We start from the raw sequence: 25,719 nt of genomic DNA on the forward strand, positions 1-25,719 counted from the left end.
GCTGCTTGGCCTGCTGTGTTCATCCAGCTCTACGCCTTGTTATCTCGGATTCTCCAGCATCTACAGTTCCTATTATCTCTAATCATGCAATGTTCTGGCTTCCTTACTCTGGGCAGTTTTTTTATAACTGCAGAAACTATTTATAGCGATCATACAGAACCTGAGTGGTTGGACCTGTGAGAAAAGATGGAACAGTCTTGGACACTTTTTCTCCAGAAAATAGCTGTTTGAAAGGAGATCTGATAGAGGTCTTTAAAATGATGAATGAGTTAGTTAGGGTAGACATAGATTTTTACACTTCAACATGTGATAGTCACTCATTAAACTAGTAGAGAATTCAAGGTAAATGTCTTTGCCCTGACAGTGATGAGACTGTGACACTCACTGTCATAAGGAATAGCTAACTAAATAGCAAAAATGCATTTTTTTAAGGCAGTTCATAGGGAAGAAGAATGACTTTCTACCACTCATGGGTCCTAAGGTAAGTGAGTAGCCCAATGCTGGATTTAAAAACTCTGCCCTAATGGGGCAGGTGGTGTTTTGCTGAAGAACATGGGAATTTAGATATACACATGAGGGAGAAAGAACAGCAGATATACTGACCTGATGAGATAAAGTAGTGTGGGAAAAGATTTCTGAGGAGCCTAAAGCAGTTAGATAGCATGGCCTTTTTCATGGCTTTAATTTTTCTGTAATTCCTATAATATTGGCTCTGAGTGAGGACTGCCTGTTTCAAGCACTTTTTGATTCATGACTTGTTTACTTAGCAGGATGGTGAGGCTGAATTGTTCATTTTGAAAACAATGCAAAATAAACAGGATTATACCAACTTCCCAGCCATAATGTGTAAATTCCCTGCTACTTTGTTGAGTTTCAGTGAACCATGAATCCTGCAGGCATTTGGAGGATCTCTGGAGTCAACAATCCTGAAAGAAAAATGACAAAATCATTTTCTAATGTCATTTGCACATTACTTTTCTCTGATAGACTTTAAAATCCACAGGTTCTAGTCAGATTCAATTTAAACATTTCAATATCAGATTAATTAATCATTATTTTAATAAATTTAACAGCAAGTTAGATAAATGTGTGAACAAGAATGAAATGTAAGAAATGCAGTCTCTATCATGTATAGACCATTAGACCACACGGCATGTGCCTGTGCTTTAGTTCTGAGTAATTCCAGGTCCACTGTACCTCCTTTTCTTTTAATGCATTCATGGTATGAGGGTGTCACTAGCTAGGCAGCATTTCATCCAGCTTCACACTGTGTTATCTCCAGAACATTATCTGGATTTCTGGATTAACAATCTAATGATAATACCACTAGGCCATTGCCTCCCCGCCTGAAATCAACTTGAGCCCTTGGTATCATTGGCTATTGTTCTGGAAGTCACTAGGATTAGAAAGACATGGCCTGGGGTCTTGAAAATGGAAGCCTGCATGAGGAGGTCTGGGGATGGGGATGGAGATCTGGCTATTTTAAAGATTTTTCATGGGTTACAAGTATCAGGTCCAGGATCTGAGCCACTGCTTTTCAGCCTGAGGTTCCAGATATTACTCCAAAGCTGTGTTTGGTGATTACTCATGGTGAATTTCATAGAGGCTGAGGTTAAGCATGGTGTATAGTACATGCAGTATTAATATGTGGCCTATATCAGTAATAGAGACATCCACCTGAGATGATAAAATGACACACGTTGCAATAGTGTTTAAGCCTTTGGAGTATGCCTTGAGCCTATAATCTCCTACCTTGAATTCAAAAGTGCTACAATCACTCTAAACTGAAATACTGTAAGCTGTGCAATTACCTTGGACCCTTTGGTATTCCATTAAATGATGACTTGATGAGGAATTCTAGCAAATTATGTTCCTCACTGAGCTGTTGTTGAATAGTTTGTATTGTTCTGCAGGTAAATGTAGGTTTTCTGATTAGTTTTGTGAAGGAGCTAAATTTCTGTTTCAATAAGGACAGAATGTCAAAATCTCTGTAAGAAAATCTCTTTAAAAACATACCTCTGCCAGGCCTTCTCCTTTTCCGTGAGTTCAAAGCAGGTCTAAGTATTTTAAAATATATATAGAGAAGGTTATAATTCCATGCTATAGAAAAATATGACAAGCTGAGTTTGGTGAAACAACAGCAACTTTCATTTATGCAGCGCCTATAATGTAGTAAATCATACAATGGCACATTGTAGGAGGGTTATTTAACAAAATTTGACACTGAGCTGGATAAAAAGAAATTGGGACAGGTATTCAAAGTTTGGTCAAAGAGCTAGATTTGAGGGTGGGACTTAAGTGAAGAGAGAGAGGGAGAGGCAGGAGCTGCACATTTACAGTGCTGTACCCAGCTTTCACCCTCATTTTCTTTCTTTTGTGCAGATCTCCAAGGTCCTTGCACAGAAGTGACTTCTGGAACTGGAAGTCAATGCTGCAAATAACATCGACACACCAATTGCTATCCGCAGCCTCGCAGCTTAGAGAGAACATTGGCTCCTCCTACTCTCTTAAAATAAAACTCAGAGTCAGCTTACACGTACACATCAAAGATAAAAGTGAGGCTGATTTAAAAAAAACTTACTGGCTCATACTGAAGATCTCCAGACTCACCAACCCTGGCTTCTGTCTGATCAACCATGTCTGCTCCAACAACTTTGGATAACAACATAGAACAACAGAAACAGAATGACTTTACAGACATTTTAGTTTAATTTTGACATACCTTGTTTCCTTCTGTACCTTTCACCTTGTGCTTATTTAGTTTCCACTTAAATGCTTCAGTATTATTTGTTTCAGCTACTTTTAACAACTTTCCAAATTCTAATCTCTTGAACCTGTTGGTCATTTTAAAACCTTCTCAGCCTTTTCATTTCTAGGGATATGATTTTGCCTGTTCAGCCTTTTCTAACAGATAGAACATTAGATTTTATTCTGTTTCCTCTCAAGATGTGGATGCTATTGTCAAGAGCCTTACTTATTCACATTTCCCATGAAGGGAGAAATGATAGGTCTTAAAGAGGAGGGATCTTACTTGGCCACTTCAAACAACAGTTAAGAGTCAACCAGAGATAATGGGAACTGCAGATGCTGGAGAATCCAAGATAACAAAATGTGAAGCTGGATGAACACAGCAGGCCAAGCAGCATCTCTGGAGCACAAAAGCTTTTGTGCTCCTGAGATGCTGCTTGGCCTGCTGTGTTCATCCAGCTTCACACTTTAAGAGTCAACCAGGTTGTTTGTGGGACTGGAATGCAATATGAGGACCAGTCTGGATAAGGATATTAGTGAATAAATTGAGCTTTTATAATGCAATGGAAAAATAATGATAATTGGCACTAAAATAACTATGAAAAGATATAATCACAATGAAAGCTTTTGGTTCACTGGTGTAGTTTGGAGAAACAAATCCGCCACCTAGGCCTGGACTGGCATACAGCTCGCTCCAGTCCCACCTAGATGGTTAACCTAGAAGTCCCTCAAGGCAATTTGGGCTAAGTAAGAAATGTAGTGCCATCCATACTTACAGAGCAAAGGCATTTAAAAAATAAATATGAATGGTACGTAGCCTTAGGATCGATACATCAAACTGAAATCCATCAACCTGCTAATTTGTAGATCCTATTGCATCATTAGATAACTTTGACTACCTTCAGCGTTATAAAGATAGCTCTTGCAAATCGCCAAATAACACCAGATCCCCTGTTTCAGGTTAATACATTATGGAATAGGATGTGGCGAGGAACTGTAACTATATAAACTGTTCTTAGGCATCACACAGGTAAAGCTTCAATGTTTTGAAAATTTGCAACCGTGGCTTCTAAAATAGAGGAAATGTTGATTTTGGTCTTTCAGTTCTGTGAAGATCCAAACTGGTAATTAATTAATGGTTGGAAATTAATTTTAAACCTTGAGTTCAAAACGGAGATGAAAATCATGTGATTTTAGCTAAATAACCAGTAAGCTGTCTTTGGGCACAATTGCTAAGGTTTTGGCTGGCATGAGTTTTAAAACCACCAGAGAGACAGTGACAGAGGGAGAGGAACTAGGTGTAGATTCATTCAACTGGAAAAGGTCCATCCCAGCAGAGCTGCTGTTGTTAGTTGTCTCCAAGTAGTAATAGCTGGGAGAATCCTGATTTGCCAATGGAAAGTGAGAACAGAAGCTTCAGAAGCGGAAGGCTTAGAGATGTCAAAGAGGAAGGCACATTACAGAGCTGTTGAACAACGACAGAAATCACATGACACCAGGTTATAGTTCAACAGGTTTTTTTTTGAAAACACAAGCTTTCAGAGCTTCGGTCCTTCTGCAGGTGTTAGTGAGAGAGATAATATCAGACACAGAATTTATAAGTAAAAGATCAAAGGGTCGCAACACTGATGAGGATGTATTAAACAAACCTAAGATGCTGTTAAATCTTTTATCAGTTTTGGGGTTTTAATTGATTAATATGTATATGTAAATCTCCAAATTCATTTCAAGTCATTACCCTGAGAGAACTAGAGGTTTTATCAGTGTAAAGGAGAGGTGACATTTTAGGTCAGATGATGTATGTTAGGTGTAACCCTCATTTAGAACGTGTTTCCCTATTGGTTTGGAGTCAGACTGGTTTTATTTATAAAGTAGGAATTTATAAAACGCAACATTGGTTGTCTATAAATTCTGTGCTTTTTGAACAAAATAGAACATATCTGCAAATACAAATTCACCCCACTGTCATATGTGTGTGTGTGAGGGGGAGAGAGAGAGAGAGAATATGTTTGTGCGTGTGAGTGACTGAGGCAGGGAGAGGGACTGTGTGTGTGTGTGTGTGTGTGTGTGTGTGTGTGTGTGTGTGTGTGTGCGTGCATGTTCGTGTGTTTGTCTCGTGTGTGTGTGTGTGTGTTTGTCTCGGGTGCGTGTGGGAGAGACAGAGTGTGTGTCTATGTGTGTGGGAGAGAGAGAGAGAGAGAGAGAGAGAAAAAAATGCGTGTGCAGGAGAGAGGGTGTGCGTGTCTGTGTGGGAGAGTTGTGCGTGCGTGTGTGTGAGCGAGCGAGTGTGCATGTGTATGTGTGTATTTGCACATCTGTGTACATGGGAGAGACAGAGAGTGTGTGTGTGTGTGTGTGTGAGAGAGAGAGAAAGAATGTGAGTGTGCAGGAGAGAGGGTGTGCGTGTCTGTGTGGGAGAGAGAGAGTGTGTGTGGGCATGTGTGTGAGCAAGAGAGAGAGACTGTGTGTGTGTGTGTGTGTGTGTGTGTGTGTGTGTTGGGGGTGTGGAGAGAGAGGAAGAAAGAGTTTATGTGTGTGTGTGTTTGAGAGACAGTGAGTTAGGATCTGTGTGTGCGCATGTGAGTGTGCCTGTATGTTTGCATGTGTGTGAGTGTGAGTGTAATGTACTGTGGCAGTTCGTAGTGCGACATGAACCCAAGATCCCATTGAGTCTGTCTTCATGGGTACCGAACTTAGCCATCAGCCTCTGCTTGGCGACTCTTACCATGGCAGGGCTGTGTGGTGTTGTGTTGTCCTGAAGGTTGTGAACCGTGTGGTCTGTTTAAGGTTTGGCAGTTGTTTGAAGGCGAGAAGTAGAGGCGTAGGGAAGACCTTGGCAAGGTGCACATCATCATCAATAATGTGTTGAAGGCTGTAAAGAACATGGTGTGATTTCCCCGATCCCAGGAAGGACTGGATGACAAAAGTTACCCTCTCGGACATAACCTCTGTCTGTCTTCTGATGATGCCAGGACAGATTTTCGCTGTGGTTCGTCAGAACTGGTGATCGATAAATTGAGCATTGTATCCTGTTCTATGAGGGTGTCCTTCAACACCTTCAGGTGCCCATCTCATCTGAACAGACCCTGTGTATGCATAGGGCTTGTCCGTAGGGGGTAGCTGTTTTAATACATTTTGGGTGGAATTTGGAGAAGTATAGCATTGTGAGGTTATCCATAGGCTTGTTGTAGAGTAGGGTATTGAGATGTCTGTCTCTGATAGAGATGCACGTGTCCAAGAATGAGACTGATTCCAAAGAGTAGTCAATGGTAAGTCTGATGGTGGGATGGAACTTGTTGATATTGCTATGTAGTTGTTTCTGTGATTCTTCGCGATGAGTCCAAAGGAAGAAAATGTTGTCAATGTATTTGGTTGATAACATTGTTCGGAGGTTCTGTGCAGCAAAGAAGTCTTGTTCAAACTTGTGCATGAAAATGTTGGCATATTGGGGAGCAAATTTGGTCCCCATGGCTGTTCATGTGTCTGGATGAAGAACTGCTTGTTGAAGGTGAAGGTGTTGTAAAGAAAATTAGCATCTAGTGAATGCATAACAATTTAAGGAAGGAAGAGAGCCGTTTATAACGTGCCAGGTGAGCAAGAATCTCTAATGTGGAGATATGGGTGTCTTTTCAATGAGGGTTGAGTGTCTGTAAGGGTCTTGTTAAAATGAAAGAGCTTAATCTTCCTTTCTGATGCAGGGTATTTAGTAATATGTTAAGATCTACTTCAAATATACTCAATGACTTAGCTTCCACGGCTCTCTTTGCAGCATATTCTAAAGATTCTCAACCTTTTAGGTTAAAAATATACTCCTCATCTATGTCCGAAGTGGCTTCCCATATTTTGAAATTGATAGACTCCCCGGCTATGGGAAGCATCTACCTTGTTTATCCCTTTTAATTATTTCGTAGTTTTCAATGAGCTATGCATATATACATCCATTTTTGTTTCTAAGAACTTTTAACAATGTTATACATCTACAATTCCCTTCAAGACACTTTATCTCAAGCAATGTAAAGACATACCTTCAGTTAGTAACAGTTTTCCTTTTTCTACCTTACCTATGCTGAACGTCTGATCACCCCTCAACCTCCTTTGCTCCAAGAACAACCTTGACTCCAACTAAATCCTGTAGTTAAGTTCCCTCATCCGAAATCATTTGGCTGAATCTACTCTACTTTCCCTCAAAGGCCTTCAGATTCTCCTGTACAGGGTTTGCAGAACTGTACCAAATACTTACAGTCACATAGCATGGCCACTGTGATATCGAGATTTACTTGGAGCTTGCTGAAATAAGAATGCAAAGTGGGTTAGACATTTGTCACATCAGAGACATTTAATTTCCACAGTGGGGATTTCTGATTGGCTGTCATAACCTCAACCTAAGAACCACAGTGCAATCACAGTAAGGTATGTGATCAAGAGGAAATCTCCTGCTGCAATCCAGCCTCAAGACCGTCTGTCTCTGATAATGAAATCTCTCGGTCTGTTCTAATATCATGTCTCCCTGCTTTTCTTTCCTAAGGTTTAATTCTATAGGTAATGTGAAGGGCCTGTGCCAACTGTTTATACACTACCGATGCCCACGGTCTAAACACCCTCAGATTAGATGGTGTAGTGTCGGGTTTAAAAATGATATCTCCAAACTTGACCATTAACAGTTAATTGTTAACTGATTTTAAATACTGCACTGCAGCGAATATGTTGCCAGTTTATCATCCTACTGTGTCTGTTTGGGGATATGCTGTGGGCACCAGTGTTTTATGACAAATGGTGATAACAACAACCAGACCCACCCAGCAAGGCGATCATGACCAATGGCCAGAAGGCCCAGTATGCCCCTTCCCTACCGTTACCTTTGAACTATGTACATAGCAGAAGAGCAGGAGTACTTGCAAATGGGCAAGTTACCACTCAGTGATACAACCATTCACTAAATTTTCCCTTATTGTGTTGGTGGCACTCATGCTGTTGATCTTAATGATAAGAGAGAGGAGTCATCCGTCAATTTGTGTAGAGATAAAATTCATGTCACCTATAATGCACTTAGACATAACAATACATATTCAAAGAATGGAAGCTGATAAACCATTTATTGCACTTCCAATCAATTGAGTAGGATACCTCTGCATCTGACATTTAAATAATTGCGGGCTTTCCTTGCATAGCATCAGCAGACATCATTGTTTCTTACGGTAAGAAACCACCATGACCTATAGCCTAGACCAATTAATTCACATAGCACATAATTTAGCAACCCTTCATGCACATCATTGGTTGGACATATTTAAGGGGTGTCCACTTAAAGCTTGTGTAGTACACAAGGTTCCTCATGGTTAGCAAGGTTAGATCACACGGAATAAAAGGACAACTAGCCACTTGGACACAGAACTGGCATGAAGGTTGAAGACTGAGGGTGGTGGTAGAACATTGCTTTTTAGGAGGCCTGTGACCAGCAGTGTGCCACAAGGATCAGTGCTGGGTCCACTGCTTTTTATCATACATATAAATGATTTGGATGTGAACATAGAAGATATGGTTAGTAAGGTTGCAGATAACGCCAAAATTGGAGGTGTAGTGGACAGCGAAGAAGGTTACCCCAGAGTACAACAGGGTCTTGATCAGATCGGCCAATGGGCCGAGGAGTGGCAGATGGAGTTTAATTTAGATGAATGTGAGGTGCCGCATTTAGGAAAGGACTTATACACTAATGGTAAGGTCCTGGGGAGTGTGGCTGAATAAAGAGACCTTGGAGTTCAGGTTTATAGTTCCTTGAAAGTGAAGTCACAGGCAGACAGGATAGTGAAGTATGATTGCCTTTTTGGTAAGTGCAATGAGTGTAGGAGTTGGAGGTCATGTTGTGGCTGTGCAGGACATTTGTTAGATGACAATTGGAATATTGCGTTACATTTCAGTTTCCCTGCTATTGGAAAGATGTTTGGAAGTTGAAAGGATTCAGAAAAGGTTTACAAGGATGTTGGCAGGGCTGGAGGCTTTAACTTATAGGGAGAGGCTTAATAGAATGGAGCTATTTTCCCTGGAAAGTCGGGTGACCTTATAGACGTTTATAAAGTCATGATGGGCATGGAATGGGTCTTTTCCCTGGGGTGAAGGAGTCCAAAACTAGAGCGCATCGGTTTAAGGAAGGAGGGGAAAAACTTAAAAGACCAAAAGATGTGCAGGGTAGGTGGATTGGCCGTGCAAAATTGCCCATAGTGTTGAGGGAGGTGTAAATTAGGTGGGTTATTGGGGATGGGTCTGGGTCGGATGCTCTGAGGTTCGGTGTGGACTTGTTGGGCCGAAGGGCCTGTTTCCACACTGTAGGGAGTCTAATTCTAATTCTGATACTTAAGGGACAACATTTTCACACAGACGGTGGTGCATGTAAGGAATGAGCTGCCAGACAAAGTGTTGGAAGCTGGGATCATTACAACATTTAAAAGTCATCTGGATGGGTATATGAATGGGAAGGGTTTAGAGGGATATGAGCTTAATGCTAGCAAATGGGGCTGGATTCATCGAGGATATCTGGTTGGCATGAATGAGTTGGACTGAAGGTTCTGCTTCCATGCTGCATATCTCTATGACTCTATGACTCTAACTATGTAGTGGCCTGTTAACTGTATTGCATACATAAACAACTCGCAGCTATTGAACAATATGTATGTGCTCTGTGTAAGGTTTTGATCATCTGTTTTGAAGATGTCAAAAGGAGGTGTTGTAGTGTTAGGCCAAAAGATGATATCTCTAAACTAGGCCATGAGGGGTTAATCATTATGAGTTAATGGACATGACAATGAGCAATTGAAGTAAAGTTGAAAATTAAATGAGAAACAAGCCTTGTGTATAAAACAACCTGCTTGGTTTTGGGAGGCAACTGCATTACTTTGAATAGGTAAGAGACAGAATGTTATGCAGTTAATGTGAAGCTACGTGGAAGTGTTTTTCACCTTATTTCCTGCACAATAGAATTTCTGGAAAAGTACTGAAAGTACAATGAAATGGTGATACACCATGTAATATTAGGTTCAGAATAGTATTAATATCAGAGACTTTGCTCCACTCATTGAGCTTTCACCATTGAGCTGGTGTTAGCGAGATTGTTTCCATTTCAGTCTGAGCTGGAGCTCCAAGTGCCACTGTCACCAAGTTCGCAAAGGATGAAAGGCAGATGCTCGTATCACAGCATCCTTACATTGCAAATAGGGATCGCTCAGCCCATTGAGTCTGCACTGACCCTCCAAAGAGCATCTCACCCTATTCCTGTAACCCAACATTTCACATGGCTAATCCACCTAGCCCTGCACATCCCTGGACATGATAAAACAATTTACCATGGCCAATCTACCTAGCCTGCACACCTTTGGGCTATGGGAGGAAACCGGAGCACCCAGAGAAAACCCACACAGACACAGGGAGAACGTGCAATCTCCACTGACAGGAATTGAACCCGGTTTGCTGGCACTGTGAGGCAACAGTATTAGTCACTGTCTGCATTCACCTGTTTAATGTATATCTCAGTAGATTGACCTAATCATTTGGCTTTAATGTCTACATATAGTAGAAATTGACAATAATTAATTCAAATATGTATTAAGCATTTTAGCCTAAGAAACTAGCTGTATTTCGTAGTGCACATGTCTTGTTGTGCTGATTTTGATTAGACCCGTTTGATACTTTCAATCTAACAATACACCTAGCTCCAGAATCTAGACAACGTCAAAGCCCACAAAATAAAGATTCATTGTAAGCCACACCAATACCAACTACCTAGAGAGCACCAAACTTGGTTAATGCACCACCAGTGTTCTCAGTCCAGATACCTTTAATTGTCACTCTTGAGAGAACTAGTGTTTCCTACAGTCAAGGCTATTAAAAGCAAGTGGGCCGCCAACTGACTTAAAAACCATTAACTTAAAAAATTCGGAGAAGAAGAAACAAAATTGCCGTGAAGCAATAAACAATATTTTTATGATAGACACTAGATTACACAACTTGTACCTTTTCACCACAGGCGCCTTTAACAGCACCTTTCGAACCAGTGATCTTTGTGACAAAGGGGAACAAGGACAGCAGGCACATGGAAACCTAAAGTTCCCATCAAAACGACACACTATTCTGACTTGGAATTGTGTCACTGCTCTTTCACTGTTACCATGTCAAAATCCTGGAATTTCCTTCCTAATAGCACTGTGGGTGTTCCTGTAAGAAAATCAGCACTGCCACCTCAGGAGTAATTAACGATGGACAATAATTGCTGGCCTAGCCCAAGATGCTTCCACCTGTGAATACATTTTTAAAAATCCAAAGAGGATAAGGAAGAAGAAGATTTTGATGAGTGAATATTTCATACTCAATGTCTGTATCATGCAAAGACAACTTTTCTTAGATAGCATCTGTAGATAATCATACCTGGAAATATTTGTGTCAACTTGATAGTTGTATTGTATCCAGCTCTCTTGGAAAAAAGAGAATTCTCCAATAGCTAGGACAGCAATTAATGTGAAGGTGAACAGTGAAACTGCAAAACAAACAAAGTTTCTTCTTACTGCATTGTACAGATACATTAATAACGCTACAATATTGTGAAGATTAGATTAATTTTATATCCTACCTTTCTTGTAAATTCATTGAAGGGCTGTTGATAATATCACAAATTGCCCTCTTTATCATTATGGTTGAGATAAGCTAACCAGCTTGCTGTCACTTAATTATTTTACGCTATGTCAACATGGAATTAGGCTGATGCTAAGCCAGACTCTGTATTCTTGGTGTCATATTTGATCCTGAAATGTCTTTAAGCCCCCACATTCATGGCAGTGCCTACTTCCACCTCTGTTACTTGGCCAACTTCACACCTGTCTTAGTTTATCTGCTGCTGAAACTCCTATCTATGCCTTTATTATCTCTAGACTGACCTACTACAATGCCATTTTGAGCACTCACCCCCAACTGACACTCATACATTCAACAACATCCAAAAATTGACTTTCTATGTTTTAAATCACACTGAGTCCTGTTGACCGCTCATCCTTTTGCTTCCCTGCCTACTTTGGCTCCTGGTCAAACAGTGATTTTATTTTCAAATTTACATCCTTGTTTTCAGATCTCTCAATGGCTAGGCCCCTCATTATTTTGTAATCACTTCTAACTTTACTCTCTTCCGAGAACTCTGTGCTCATCCAATTCTAGGCTATTGAAAATCCCCACTTTTAATCATTTTGACTTCAATGGTTGTGCAGTCAGCTGTCTGGACTTTAAGACCTGGAGCCTCCATCCATAAACTTTCTTGACCGTGTACCTCTCACTCCTCCTTTAAGACTTCTTTAAACCTTAGAACATAGAACATAGAACAGTACAGGCCCTTCGGCCCAAGATGTTGTGCTGAACTTTTACCCTAATCCTAAGGTCTAAATAGCCTCCACTCCTACCTTATACTATAATCCATATGCCTATCTAAAAGTCGCTTAAATGCCCCTAATGAGTATGACTCCACTACCCTATCTGGCAATGCATTCCATGTCCCGATCACTCTCTGAATAAAGAACCTGCCTCTGTCCTCCCCACTATATCTACCTCCACTCGCTTTAAAACTATGCTCTCGCGTAATAGCAACTCCACCCTAGGAAAAAGCCTCTGGCTGTCCACTCTATGTATACTTCTGATCATTTTGTATATCTCTATCAAGTCATCTCTCATCCTTCATCGTTCTAAAGAGAAAAGCCCTAGCACTCTCAACCTTTCCTCGTAAGACCTTCCCTCCTTTCCAGGCAACATCCTGGAAAATATCTGCACTTTTCCAGTGCCTCCACAACTTTCCTGTAATGAGGTGACCAGAACTGGACACAATACTCCAGATGTGGCCAAACCAGGCTTTTGTATTGCTGGAGCATAACTTCACGGCTCTTGAACTTGATCCCTCTATTAATGAAAGCTAACACATCATACGCCTTCTTAACAACTCTATCCACCTGGGTGGCAGCTTTTAGGGAACTGTAGATATGAACCCCAATATCCATCTGCTCCTTCACACTGCCAAGAATCTTTCCATTAACCCTGTATTCTGCTTTCAAGTTTGTCCTTCTAAAATAAATCACCTCACACTTTTCAGGGTTAAACTCCATCTGTCACTTCTCAGCCCAGCTCTGCATCATATCAATTTCCCTTTGTAACGTGGAACATCCCTCCTCACTGTCCACAATGCAACCCACCTTCATATCATCCACGAACTTGCTAATCCACCCTTCCACTTCTTCATCCAAATCATTTACAAAAATCACAAATAGAAGAGGACCCAGAACAGATCCTTGTGGCACACCACTCATAACTGAGGTCATTTGGTCATCTTACTTAATAAATCCTTGCTGGTCACAGTCATATTTTGATTTATAACATTTTTGAAAAGAGCCTTATGATTTTTTATTACGTAAAGGCATCGCAAGAAATAAGTTGTCATCCTTCATGCAGATATCTAGTAAATTTTGGTCTGGAGCATATTTGCAATGTTTACCAGCTCACCTAGCCCCAACTCTTTAATATAATTGTAATACAGATCCTGGTAATGGTAGGTTTGTGACATTTGGAGTGTGAGGAATATATTGAAACATTTGGAGCAAACAGTCGGATACCATGGAGAGCAAAGTGTTAAAACAATATAATTGTTAGGACCAGGTAACCCATTGTATCTTAGAATCATACAGTACAGTAGAGGTCCTTCGGCCTATTGTGTCTGCACAGACAAAAAAACTACTTTAAATTTACATTACTCCCACTTTCCAGAACTTGGCCCATTCCAGACACAATCTAAATCTCATGTTCTAAATGTTGCCTTAAGATGTCACATACTTGGTAACATATCCTGGATGTCATATTCTAGATGACACATTTTGTTGTCGATGTGGAATGATTTTAAAAATAAAAAGAAAAAGCTAATCATTTCATCTTAGGTCCTAGACTAGGTGCCTGAAAATAAAAACAACTTGCTATTCATTTATAATCCTCAAAGAAGTTCTGAATGCAAGGGTACAACAGCAGCTGCCCCAAGCTTTAGTGCATCCCTGAACCTTGGAATGTGCCAGTCTGCAACACTCGGTTGAGGTCAATTCTTTGCTCTGGAAATTTTGAGCAGATGAAAGAGCATCTTTCACTGAGTTGACGGTCCTTCAGACACAAGTTGACATTTGTCTTGGTGTGCGCCCTGAGGCCAGCACAGACTCCTGCGTCACGGAGCTGCTTCGGATAAACCTCGAAAAAACCCATTGCATCTTTCTTCAGTCTTCTTTGCAAAGGAATATTCCAGCAGGAGCTGTGTGACAGTCTCTACCCCACACCCTGCAGCCACTTTGAGGGTAGTGTGCAGTGACACAGACAGATGGAGCGTACAAGAAGGATCTCACAGTATGTGCCCTTCTCACCATCAGCTAAACAAACTCTTGGTCTTGTTGGAAAGTTCTGGTGATAAGGCATTTTGCCAAACGACTTTCACAGTTTGCTGGGGGAAACTTGTGACAGGATCCACCCCCTCCTTTTTCCGCAAAGTCTCGAGGATGTCATGTGCTGATCACTTCCTGATGGACTTGTGGTCAAAGCTGTTTTTCTTTGCAAATTTCCCCATGAAGGACAGGTGATAAGGAACAGTCCAACTACTTGAAGGATTCAGTGAGAATGAGGCCAGACCCACCCTTTGCAATACTGGGGACATGTAGAACCTTAGTTTGCAAACACAATGTCACTCCATACTGAGGGTCTATGCACAGCTTGATACATGTCACTCACAAAGGTGGCCATTAGGGCGAGCGTCGTATTGGGTATGTTCTTCCCCCTCCTTATCCAGAGTTTTGTAGATGGAGTCCCTGCAGGCACAATCCATCTTTAGACCTCCATTTGTGGTGGAAGATGGTTCAGGTGATGGCAACGGTGCAGGTTCTGGAAATAGGCCAAACCTGCGCCACGTACAACAACAGAGAGAATACCTCACACCTAATGACTATGTTTTTACCAGCAATGGAGAGGGAGCAGTGTTCCCAAAAGACCAGTTTTAACCTCACTTTGGCCATATGCTCCTCACAAGCTTTTGCGCATGCCCCGGTCCCTTTGAATCACATTGCCAGCACCTTCAGATAATCTGTCCTGATGGTGAAGGGGACGAAGGATTGGCTGACCCAGTTCCCAAAGAACATGGCCTTGCTTTTATCTCGATTTGCTGTGGCTCCCGAAGCAAGCTCAAACTGGTCACAGACGCTCATGAGTCTGTGCACTGACAGGGGATCTGAGCAGAAGACAGTGATGTCATCCATGTTCAGGGGAGCCTTGACCTGCAGGCCTCCACTTCCTAGAATAGCCACCCATCTCAGGTTCCCATCCTTCCTGATGGACTCAGCAAAAGCCTCAATACCGCACTCAAACAAGGCAGGAGAGAGTGGGCAGCCCTGCCTGACTTCAGATTTGATTGGGAATCTTTCTAAATCCCACCCATTGATTGAGACTGCACTAATGATGTTGTTGTAGAGGGGTCAGATCCAATTGAAAATTCCCTCCCCAAAGCCCATTTTGCAGACCATGTCCCACATGTAGGTGTGCGATATCCTGCCAAGGGCCTTCTCCTGGTCTAGGCTGATGAGGTAGGCCTCCACCTGTCTGTCCCACATTAGGCGATTGTATCCCTGAGGAGTGTGAGGCTCTCAGAGATCGTCCTGCTCAGCACAGCTGAAGTTTGGTCTGGGTCAATCACTGGTCCAAGAGGAGGCCTGATCAGTTGGCAATATAACATAGAAACATAGAAGATAGGAGCAGGAGGAGGCCATTTGGCCCTTTGAACCTGCTTCACCATTCATCACAATCATGGCTGATTGTCCAATTCAGTAGCCTAATCCTACTTTCACCCCCTAACCTTTGATCCCATTCACCCCAAGTGCTATATCTCTTGAATGCATTCAACGTTTTGGTAAAGAATTCCATAGGCTCACCACTCTTTGGGTGAAGAAACGTCTCCTCATCTCTGTCCTATCTTGTCTACCCAAATCCTCATGCTGTTACCCCTGGTTCTGGAATCCTCATATTGTGATCTCTGGTTGTGGAATGATGACCTTAGACAGAATTTTGTAGTCTGCATTCATTACTGAAATTGGTCACCAATTTCTAATTTCTTTCCTATGAACACCACCCCCAAAACCCTTCAGCTTGTAGGTAATGGAGATGACACCTTTCCTCATGGATGTGCCCATGCTACCTGCTGGAAGCATACTGTTGCACACCTCCAGTAGGACCTGGCCAACCCAGTCCCACTGAGCTGAACATAACTCAGCTGATAAGCTATTGCTTCCGAGTGTTTTATTCTTTTCTATGGGGTCGAGGGTCTTGGTCAATTCATCCAGCGATAATGGCTGGTCCAGCCTCTCCAGCGTGCTGTTGCCTAAGATCTCTGTGATAGAGGACAGGAGTGACTGAAAGGCTACGCTTTCTGTGGGCTTCCTGTCATACAGTCTGGCATAAAAGGATTTGCTGATCCTCAGAATGTCAGACTAAGATAATGTTCCTGAACCATGTCTTCCTTCCGGTTGCTGAGCACAGAGCTCCCTCTGTGCACCTTCTGGAAGAAAAGGCACAAGCACATTTCATCCTGCTGCATGGAGTGGACCCTAGGCCAGAAGATTATCTTGGAGACCTCTGAGGTAAAGGACAAGGATTGCTGGCTCTTCATCTGCTGGAGAACCTCCGTGACATTGAACCCGATTGTCTGCAGTGGGAGATGTTCCTGCAGGCTTTGCTGGAGTTTGGGCAGTCTTCTCCATCTCTCTCTTGCCTTCCGAACACCTTTGAGGATAAAGAACCTCTTGATGTTCCTCTTGACTGTTTCCCATCAGTCAGATGGAGACACGAAGATGGGCTTCACAGTTCTCCAATATGCCTAAACCCTTTTGAGTTCCTCAGTGTTTTCTGGGGTCAACACTTTCACATTTAGCTTCCACATTCCCTTGATGGCCTGCTAGTCATCCTATAGGTGGCAATTGACAAGCAGAAGGCAGCGGTCAGGAAAGAACATCATCTTGACATCGGTGAATCTGACTAAGAATGTGCGGGACGCAAACAGAAAATTTATTTTTATGCAGACAGGCTCATTTGGATGCGGCCAGGTGTATCTAAGCTTCGCTGGGTGCAGGGATGCGGGAGATGTTGTGCAGCTTGGCAACTTTAACTGTTTCCAGAAGGAATCTGGATTTAGAGTCCGATTTGTCGTCAGCACTTCCAGATCACCCTGCTGCAACGAAGATCCAGTTCAAGTTTCTGATCACCGTGATCGGCCTGCTATTGCCACCAGTTATGTGACCTGCTGCAGGATGGCCAGCTGCTGACTCTTTACTACTGGGGTGACCTGTTAATTAGCCTCAGGGGAGTGTTTACGTACATAGCGTCTGCTCCAAGGCGGTGCCCACCCCCTACCACTTTAACCTTGGAGATGGTGAAGTTGACTGCTCGCAGCTGAATACACAGGCTGGAGGAGTGGCAATTGTTTCTCCTGACCAAATCAAAGGTCTGTAGGTCCATAATTGTGACCATTTCCTACTTGAGGTGCGGTATGCCACACTCTTGCAAAAACAGGAGGTCCACTTTGACATTGGTCTGCCAGTGTGGAAACACATCATGTGGCGGATTTAACACTATGTGCGTTAATACTGGCAATTTTAACAGCCATTTTGAGAGTTTATAGGATTACGCACAGACCCAATGTCCATTCTCTCGCGGTCTTGTCACTGGGGAGCTCCCTGGATTCCCATGGTGTGGCCAAACATTCGGACATTCTCTGCACTGAGGTAGCCATCTTGTTCATCCTTGCAGTTTGGGGGGGGGGGCGCTGTGGTGTGGTTTGCGATTATCCGGTGACGGGGCAAGAACAAAGTCAGGAAGGTCCAGTTTGGAGTCTGTGACAGTAGGACTGACGTGCTCTGCTCCTGTTTCAAAGCATCGCTGCTCCTAATTGCCTGGAGCTGTGGTGTGGTGGGTACCCCATGGATCCCAATGACTGGAAGTTAGGTTTCACCGGGCACCTCATGATGTATGGTGCTTCCTAGTTGGGGGGTGCTCCTCTCCTTCTCCGCTGTGGTGCTATGTGTCTTTTTCTGTTGGTTGCCATCCCTTCGCAAGTGTTTGTCATCAGTGGAGCTGCTGGTGTGTCCATCGTGCATCTGCCTCTTTCTGTTTGGCCGTGGGACTGAGGGGGGCCTGACATGTTTTCCTTTTGTGGTGTTTCCCTCCAGTATCTTCTCCTGCCTCCTTCATTTCCTCTTCCTCCATTGAATCCATTTCTTCAGGTGAAAGTTGGTTTGGTTGCTATGCTGTTGTGCTGGCTACCTTTTCCTCTTCTCTGGCCTGTCCCAGCTTCTGGGTTCCCCTCGTTTCAGTTTTCTTGCTGGAGGGTGGCACCTTATTGACCTTTGTGGGTCCACAGCTCGCATTGCCACTTCTGGCCACCTGAGAGAATGCACCAACCCTTGGTCATCTTGCTCAGGCCTTGTAGAGATTGCCTGCTTCCCCACTTGTGTTGCAGCTCTTGGGCTCCTTGTAGTTTTAGTCAGAGGGCCCTCCTGTTTCAATTCCCACAGATGGTCACTTTGCAATCCGCTGCCACGTGCCCTGACCTCACGCAGGATTGGCGCACTCATGGCTATCTTGTGTATGCCAGGTTGCCTCAGTTTCCCTCTAGAGGTCCGGTGGAGGATATTCCCACTAGCATCCAGCTTCAGGACCATGTTGACTTTCCACTTGTTGGTCCAGATTCCAAAGGGGTCCACTACATCGGTGCTGCCACCTTCAGGCTGTACGTACCTTCCCAGGAAGGTCAGGATGTCTACTGCTGGGTCGTATGGGGGTTGTATGTGTGGATTTTATATAACCCATCTCAACCTGTGTAGGGAGACTGAACAATGGTGTCACAGACAGGACGGGGAGGAGACCGTCACCTCCTTTCTCCTCAAATGTCTTCAGGAGGTGATCACATTGCTTCATGGTCCTGAAGACCACATCAAAGTAGCCCCCGCTGGGGAAGTCCTACAGATAGAAAATATCTGCTGCTTGGAACACACAGCAATCCAGAAGGACTCTCTTCATGAAGAAGACTGGAGATCCTTCCTGCACCACCTTCGCAGTCTCTCTAATTGTGTCACTGATGCCCTGGCGTGGGCTGCAAACACTGGCAGAGGCTATAGCTCTGATTTTCTGGTCATTAAGTTGGTGCAAGGCCAAAGCTAGCACAAAGTTCCACTAACTGCAGCTCAGGTCAACTGACAATTTTTCCTCAGCATCACGATGAACGTTCTCGGCTCAGATTCGTCCTGAGAGAACCACATTCTGGATCATGGTATCTCCCCTGCCAGGTAGTGGTGTCCATTTTACTGCCACTCTGGAATGGTGTATATCGGGGATATGAAGTAAGTGTCCGTCCAGTCTCAGTAATCTCTCTGTCACAGAACTATGACTGTGAGGCAAAGGTGAGGATTCTATGGACAGCTCCACAAACAAAGGTGTTCTGTGAAGCAGTCAGCCAGTTTGCATTTAACTTTGCCAATGTGGAGGAGCTCACATTGTGAGCGGTGAATATTTTATTCGATCTGAGTTAAGTTCCTTTCTAGGGGAGGATTTGTTTTGGCTAGTGTATTTACCGTGTAAATCAGGGATATACATGTTACCTACAAATGTATATTGACGAAGAGATTGAGGTCAGGAAATTCCAAGCATTTCATATCTGCAATGAACATGCAATCTAAATGTGTCACCAAGCCAGGTGCAAAAGTAAGTTTTGAAGAAATAACAAGTTTATGAAGAGTTTCAGTAAGTGGGCAAAACTTTGATAGGTAGAACATAATGTGGAAAAATATGATGTAGGAACAAATTACTACAGATGCTGGAATCTATACAGAGAACAAAAAATGCTGGAAATCACAGCGGGTCAGGCAGCATCCATGGAGAGAGAGCAAACTAATGTTTTGAATCTGGATGACTCTTCATAAGAGCTTGGGTGAGCTCCAGCGCTGATTACCAGTCATCTAGATCGAAACGTTAGCTTGCTTTCTCTCCATGGATGTTGCCAGACCCACCGTGATTTCCAGCATTTTTTGTTTTCAGTGGAAAAGAATGAACTTGTCCTCTTTGGCAGGAAGAATTTAAAAAATCAATATATTATTTAAATGGAGAGATATTGCAGAATTTGATAGTATAGAGACACCTGGGTGTCCCAATAGATGAATCATCAATTGTTAGTAAGCAGATAAAGCAAACTGCTGTGAGAGCAAATGGAATGCTTATGTTATGGCAAGTACAAAGTAGGGACATTTTACCTCAGTTGTAGAGAACATTGGTGAGACTGTATCTAGGGTACTGTGTTCTGAGGAAGGGTCACCGGACCTGAAACGTTAACTCTGTTTTTTCTTTCACAGATGCTGCCAGACCTGCTGAGCTTTTCCAGCAACTTTGTTGTCATATTGTGTACTGATTTGGTCTCCTTTGTTTGAAAAAGGGCCTAATTGCATTCGAAACAATTCAGAGAAGATTGACATGACTCATTTCATAGAATCATTTGAGGGGTTTAATTTAAGAACAAGCTGTCCCTTTTATGGCAGAGATGAGGAGAACATTTTGTTCCTCTCAGAGGCTCAGTAGTCTGTGGACTTCCCTTCCTCAGAAAGCAGTGAAATCAGTATCATTGAATTTATTTCAGCTTGGGTTAGATTATTGATAGACAAGGAAGTCAAGTATCATGGGGAGTGGTGGAGAGACAGGAAATTGGGGTTGAAACTAGAATCCAATTAGCCATGATCTTGCTGATTTGTGAAATCCTCTTGAAGGGCCAAAGTGGTTACTATCGGTGACACAAATATACATAGTAAATTTGTTTATTTAAAGCATTTATTGTGGCCTATAATTGATCATCGCATTTGCTTTTTTTAATACACTAGATATCTTTCAGGCACTTCTTACGACCAGAGTGCACACTTTCCTGTCCAATACCAAAGGGAGACATAGTGAAATAGAAAAGAAAGATAAACAGTAACGAGTACATGATGGAACATTGCAGACTGTTCACTTACGAACTTCACCTCTGCTGCTCTGCTTCCTCTTTAAGATCTGGGCAGATGTACAAATGATCAATCATTTCTGGGAGAATCCAAATAGACCTGGGAGGTTTCACGGGCGTAGGTAGGGATACGTGCGTGACACCACCCACGCCCTCCACTTCCTCCAAAACTTCCAATTCCCCGGCGCCAACACTTCATTTTTACCATGGACGCCCAGTCCCTATACACCTGCATTCCCCATGCAGATGGCCTAAAGGCCCTCCGCTTCTTCCTGTCCCGCAGGCCCAATCAGTTCCCCTCACTGACACCCTCATCCGCCCAGCCGAACTCATCCTCACCCTCAACAAATTCTCTTTCGATTCTTCCCACTTCCTACAGACAAAGGGAGTGGCCATGGCTAACAACATGGGCCCCAGCTATGCTTGCCTCTTTGTACATTACGTGGAACAGTCCCTCTTCCGTACCTACACTGGCCCTAAACCCTACCTCTTCCTCCGTTATATTGATGACTGTATCGGCGCTGCGTTGTGCTCCCACGAGGAGCTCGAACAGTTCATCCGCTTCACTAACACCTTCCACCCCAACCTTAAGTTCACCTGGACCATCTCTAATACCTCTCTCTCCTTCCTGGATGTCTCTGTCTCCATCTCCGGCAACCACCTAGAAACTGATAACCATTTCAAGCCCACCGACTCCCACAGCTACCTAAAATACACCTCCTCCCACCCACCTTCCTGCAAAAATGCCATTCCCTAATCCCAATTCCATTGCCTCCACTGCATCTGCTCCCAGGATAAGGCATTTCAACTTTGCCTCTGCCACAACTGCTCCCAGGTTGAGGCATTCCACTCCCATGCATCTCCAATGTCCTCATTTTTCAAGGAAATATCCCCCCCTCAGTGGTTGAGAACGCCCTTGACCGTGTCTCCCACATTTCCCGCAACTCATCCTTCACACCCCCTCCCCGCAATAACAACCAAAACAGAACCCCACTCATCCTCACGTACCACCCCACCAACCTCCGGATCCAACACATTATTCTCCGACACTTCCACCATCTGTAATCCGACCCCACCACCAAAGACATTTTTCCCTCCCCACCCTTATCTGCTTTCTGGAGGGACCACTCTCTCTGTGACTCCCTTGTCTGCTCCACATTCCCCTCCAACCCCACCTCACCCGGCATTTTTCCCTGTAACCACAGAAATTGCTACACCTGGCCCCACACCTCCTCCCTCACCACCATCCCAGGCCCCAAGAAGGCTTTCCACATCAAATAGATGTTCACCTGCACATCTGCCAATGTGGTATACTGCATCCGCTGTACCTGGTGTGGCCTCCTCTACATCGGGGAAACCAAGCGGAGGCTTGGGGACCGCTTTGCAAAACACTAAACAACTGCACCTCCCAGTTGCGAACCATTTCAACTCCCCCTCCCATTCCTCAGATGACATGTCCATTCTGGGCCTCATCCAAAGGTTGAGGGTACAGCAACGCATATTCCACTTGGGAACCTTGCAGCCCAATGGTATCAATGTGGACTTCACAATATTCAAAATCTCCCGTCTCCCTACCGCATCGCAAAACGAGCCCAACTCCTTCTCACCTCCCTAACCTGTCTTTCCTCCCACCTATCCCTTCCTCCCACCTTAATTCCCTTCCCCATCTCCTACCTTCTAACCACATTCTTCCCCCTTGACCCATCCTGGACTGACCTATCCCCTCCCTACCTCCCAACCTACACTCACCTTTACTGGTTCCATTCCTGCCTCTTTGACTTGTCTGTCTCCTCTCCACCTATCTCCTCCTCTATCCATCTTCTATCTGCCTCCCCCTCTCTCCCTATTTATTTCAGAACCCCCTTCCCCTCCCTCATTTCTGAAGAAGGGTCTAGGCCCGAAATGTCAGTTTTCCTGCTCCTCTGATGCTGCTTGGCTTGCTGTGTTCATCCAGCTCTACACCTTGTTATATCAACCATTCGTTGGTTTTTCCTATAGCAGCTTGTGTAAGCCATGATTCTTACTGATTCAAAATTTGCTGCAAACACCAGCTCCGGTGATAAGCATTTAATCTAATTGCATTGAAGTTGTTTTATTCCTGGCTACCAATCAAATAACTACTGCTACTATAACCCATAAAGGAGTGGCTACTAGCAAACACTGGGTAAGAAGCTGACAGCCAACCAGAATTACTAACATTACAACAAGGGAATGCATGATAAAGAATACTGCCTTTGTTATAAAGTGCTTTGCAAACATCCTGGAAGGTTCTGTGTAAAGATCCTTTAGGAACATAGGAAAACAAAAAGTGGAGAAGGCCATTCAGCCCTTCAAGCCTGCCCTACTACTCAATATGATCTTGACTGATCAAACACAACAATGCCTTGTACCCACCGCATCCCCATAACCTTGTATATCACTGGTAATCAGCTTTAGGTAAATAATTTCTGAACACAGTCCTCCATACATCTTTGTGCTCCTGAGATGCTGCTTGACCTGCTGTGTTCATCCAGCTTCACACTTTGTTATCTTGGATTCTCCAGCATCTGCAGTCCCCATTATCTCTGATCACAATTCCCCCTCCATACATTTTTCTCTGCATTTCCTGCCTTCTTTCCCTCTCTCTTTCTTTCCTGTCTTCCCTCCCTACCTTCTTTCTTTGCAAAGCACACCATTAATGCAAAACTTCCAGTCTTCTTCTCTTCATTTCAAATCTCACTGAAATGACGCATTTTATGAGAAGCAACTGAAAGACTTGCATATCTGAAGTGCCTTTTGTGAGCCCAGGAGGCCCCAAACCTCTTTACAGTAGGTGAAATGTACTTTGAATTGCAGTTACCATTGTAACATAGAAAAAGCAAAGTATTTTGAATTGTAAAGCTGCTTCGAAAATTGACAGGTCACCTGTGCCTCCACTGATGGAGGTTTGGACACACACATCAGGAACTTTTGGGAAAGCATCCAACTCTTTGATGACACTGGGGGATACCTTCCTGCTGAATCGCCTCCTCATCTTGTGACCAGTCGTCTTCTGAAGCTTCTGTAAATGAGCTACTGTTTAAACCCCAGTCCCTAGGTCGCAGTAACTGCTTTGCTCCAGGAAGCTGCCCCAAACACGCAAGACAGCCGAGCAGAAAAAAAACTTGCACTTCACACACTAACTTTACCCTGTAAAATGCTGCAGACTAAACTTTAAGAGATTTCATGCTTGTACATCCGGGAGAATGGGATCTGGTCATCTAGAATGATGAAATACAGTGACAGCTTGACATTAGAATGGAGATATGAAAAATAAACTGAACAACAGAGGGTGGGAAAATGATAACTGTATTAAAAGAGAGCTAGTTCCCATTTTTATATCACTGATTGAAAGAAAAGCAACAAAAACAATTATTTTTATTAATGGTGTTCCTATTTAAAAAAAAATTGAACACAATATGCCTCAGGGAGATTGTAAAAAGAACATGCCGTAATATATTCCTGGAGTTGCTGAGTTTCACAGCTGCACATTAGCCAAGGGTGTGACAAAGTAACCTTTGTATTTTTCAAGAGGCAAGTATTTCCATAAAAGAGACTTTATCTGTGAGAAACAGTGTGTGAATAGCGAAGGCAGGTTAAGATAATGCATTCTGGTGTAACGGTAGATGTGGGTTTAAGGTGCACGCCTGATGTGTACTCTTCCAGAAGGAGGGAAGTGGGCTGAGGTTCCTTGTGGAGTGTAGCCTCACTCTGCTTTGCTCTGGAGTCTGGTAAAGCTCTCACTCACTCTGATTTATGCCACCGTGCCAACAATAAAGTCTTGCATTTATCTAGCACCTTGAACGGAGTTGCAAGACGCTTCGTAAGAACAATAATTTGATTAAATTTGACACCAAAATCTGACAGGAAATATTAGAATCGGTGACTAAAAACTTAGTGAAAGAGATGGATCGTAAGAAGGAGAGAAAGGTACTGATGCAGTCTGGTTTTAGGGAAAGATTTTCACCTGTAGTGCCTAAACTGCTGAAAGCCTGGCCAACAATGGTGGGCTGAAAAAGACGGCTGCACAAGAGACCAGCTTAGGGAAAACTCAGATGTTTTGGAGGTTATTCCACCTATAGATGGTGGAGTGAGGTAATGAAAGGGTTTGAACATGATGCTGAAAACTTCAAAACCCTGAGGGTTATCATGTAGATATATCAAGTAGAAATGACTTGAGGAACACGTTGGTATAAAGGCAATGATGTAATACACTTCCCGATAAACAAATTCAATAAAGGCATCCTTTCTGCCACTGTATGATGCCACTCTGATTTCAGTCTATGCTACATGTGTTGCAACTCTAAGTTTTCAAACACTTTCATATGCTCACTAGTCCAGGATCAATGTAAAAGTAACCCTCAAGTGCCAGAGATAATGGGAACTGCAGATGCTGGAGAATTCCAAGATAATAAAATGTGAGGCTGGATGAACACAGCAGGCCAAGCAGCATCTCAGGAGCACAAAAGCTGACGTTTCGGGCCTAGACCCTTCATCAGAGAGGGGGATGGGGAGAGGGAACTGGAATAAATAGGGAGAGAGGGGGAGGCGGACCGAAGATGGAGAGTAAAGAAGATAGGTGGAGAGAGTATAGGTGGGGAGGTAGGGAGGGGATAGGTCAGTCCAGGGAAGACGGATAGGTCAAGGAGGTGGGATGAGGTTAGTAGGTAGCTGGGGGTGCGGCTTGGGGTGGGAGGAAGGGATGGGTGAGAGGAAGAACCGGTTAGGGAGGCAGAGACAGGTTGGACTGGTTTTGCGATGCAGTGGGTGGGGGGGAAGAGCTGGGCTGGTTGTGTGGTGCGGTGGGGGGAGGGGACGAACTGGGCTGGTTTAGGGATGCAGTAGGGGAAGGGGAGATTTTGAAACTGGTGAAGTCCACATTGATA

The 25,719-nt window shown here is 43.5% G+C and overlaps 1 protein-coding gene across 4 annotated transcripts in view; it reads right to left on the reverse strand.

The window, feature by feature from the left end:
* The window catches only part of LOC125459237 (endoplasmic reticulum-Golgi intermediate compartment protein 2-like), a 43,961-nt gene extending 19,960 nt beyond the window's left edge, over positions 1-24,001 (reverse strand). For 2 of the 4 annotated variants that reach the window (XM_048545405.1, XM_048545403.1), the window contains exons 1-7: positions 23,720-24,001; positions 11,161-11,269; positions 6,989-7,035; positions 2,582-2,652; positions 2,017-2,057; positions 1,812-1,907; positions 831-926 (exon numbers count right to left, since the gene is read on the reverse strand). In XM_048545405.1, the coding sequence (XP_048401362.1) occupies positions 831-926; positions 1,812-1,907; positions 2,017-2,057; positions 2,582-2,652; positions 6,989-7,035; positions 11,161-11,269; positions 23,720-23,828 (569 nt within the window). In that variant the 5' untranslated portion in view covers positions 23,829-24,001. The remainder of the gene's footprint in view (positions 1-830; positions 927-1,811; positions 1,908-2,016; positions 2,058-2,581; positions 2,653-6,988; positions 7,036-11,160; positions 11,270-23,719) is intronic. The other 2 variants (XM_048545406.1, XM_048545404.1) reach the window with 2 other exon arrangements.
* Between the last annotated feature and the right edge of the window lie 1,718 nt (positions 24,002-25,719).

Source organism: Stegostoma tigrinum, chromosome 17 (genome assembly GCF_030684315.1).
Source record: "Stegostoma tigrinum isolate sSteTig4 chromosome 17, sSteTig4.hap1, whole genome shotgun sequence".
NCBI classification, from domain to species: Eukaryota; Metazoa; Chordata; class Chondrichthyes; order Orectolobiformes; family Stegostomatidae; genus Stegostoma; species Stegostoma tigrinum.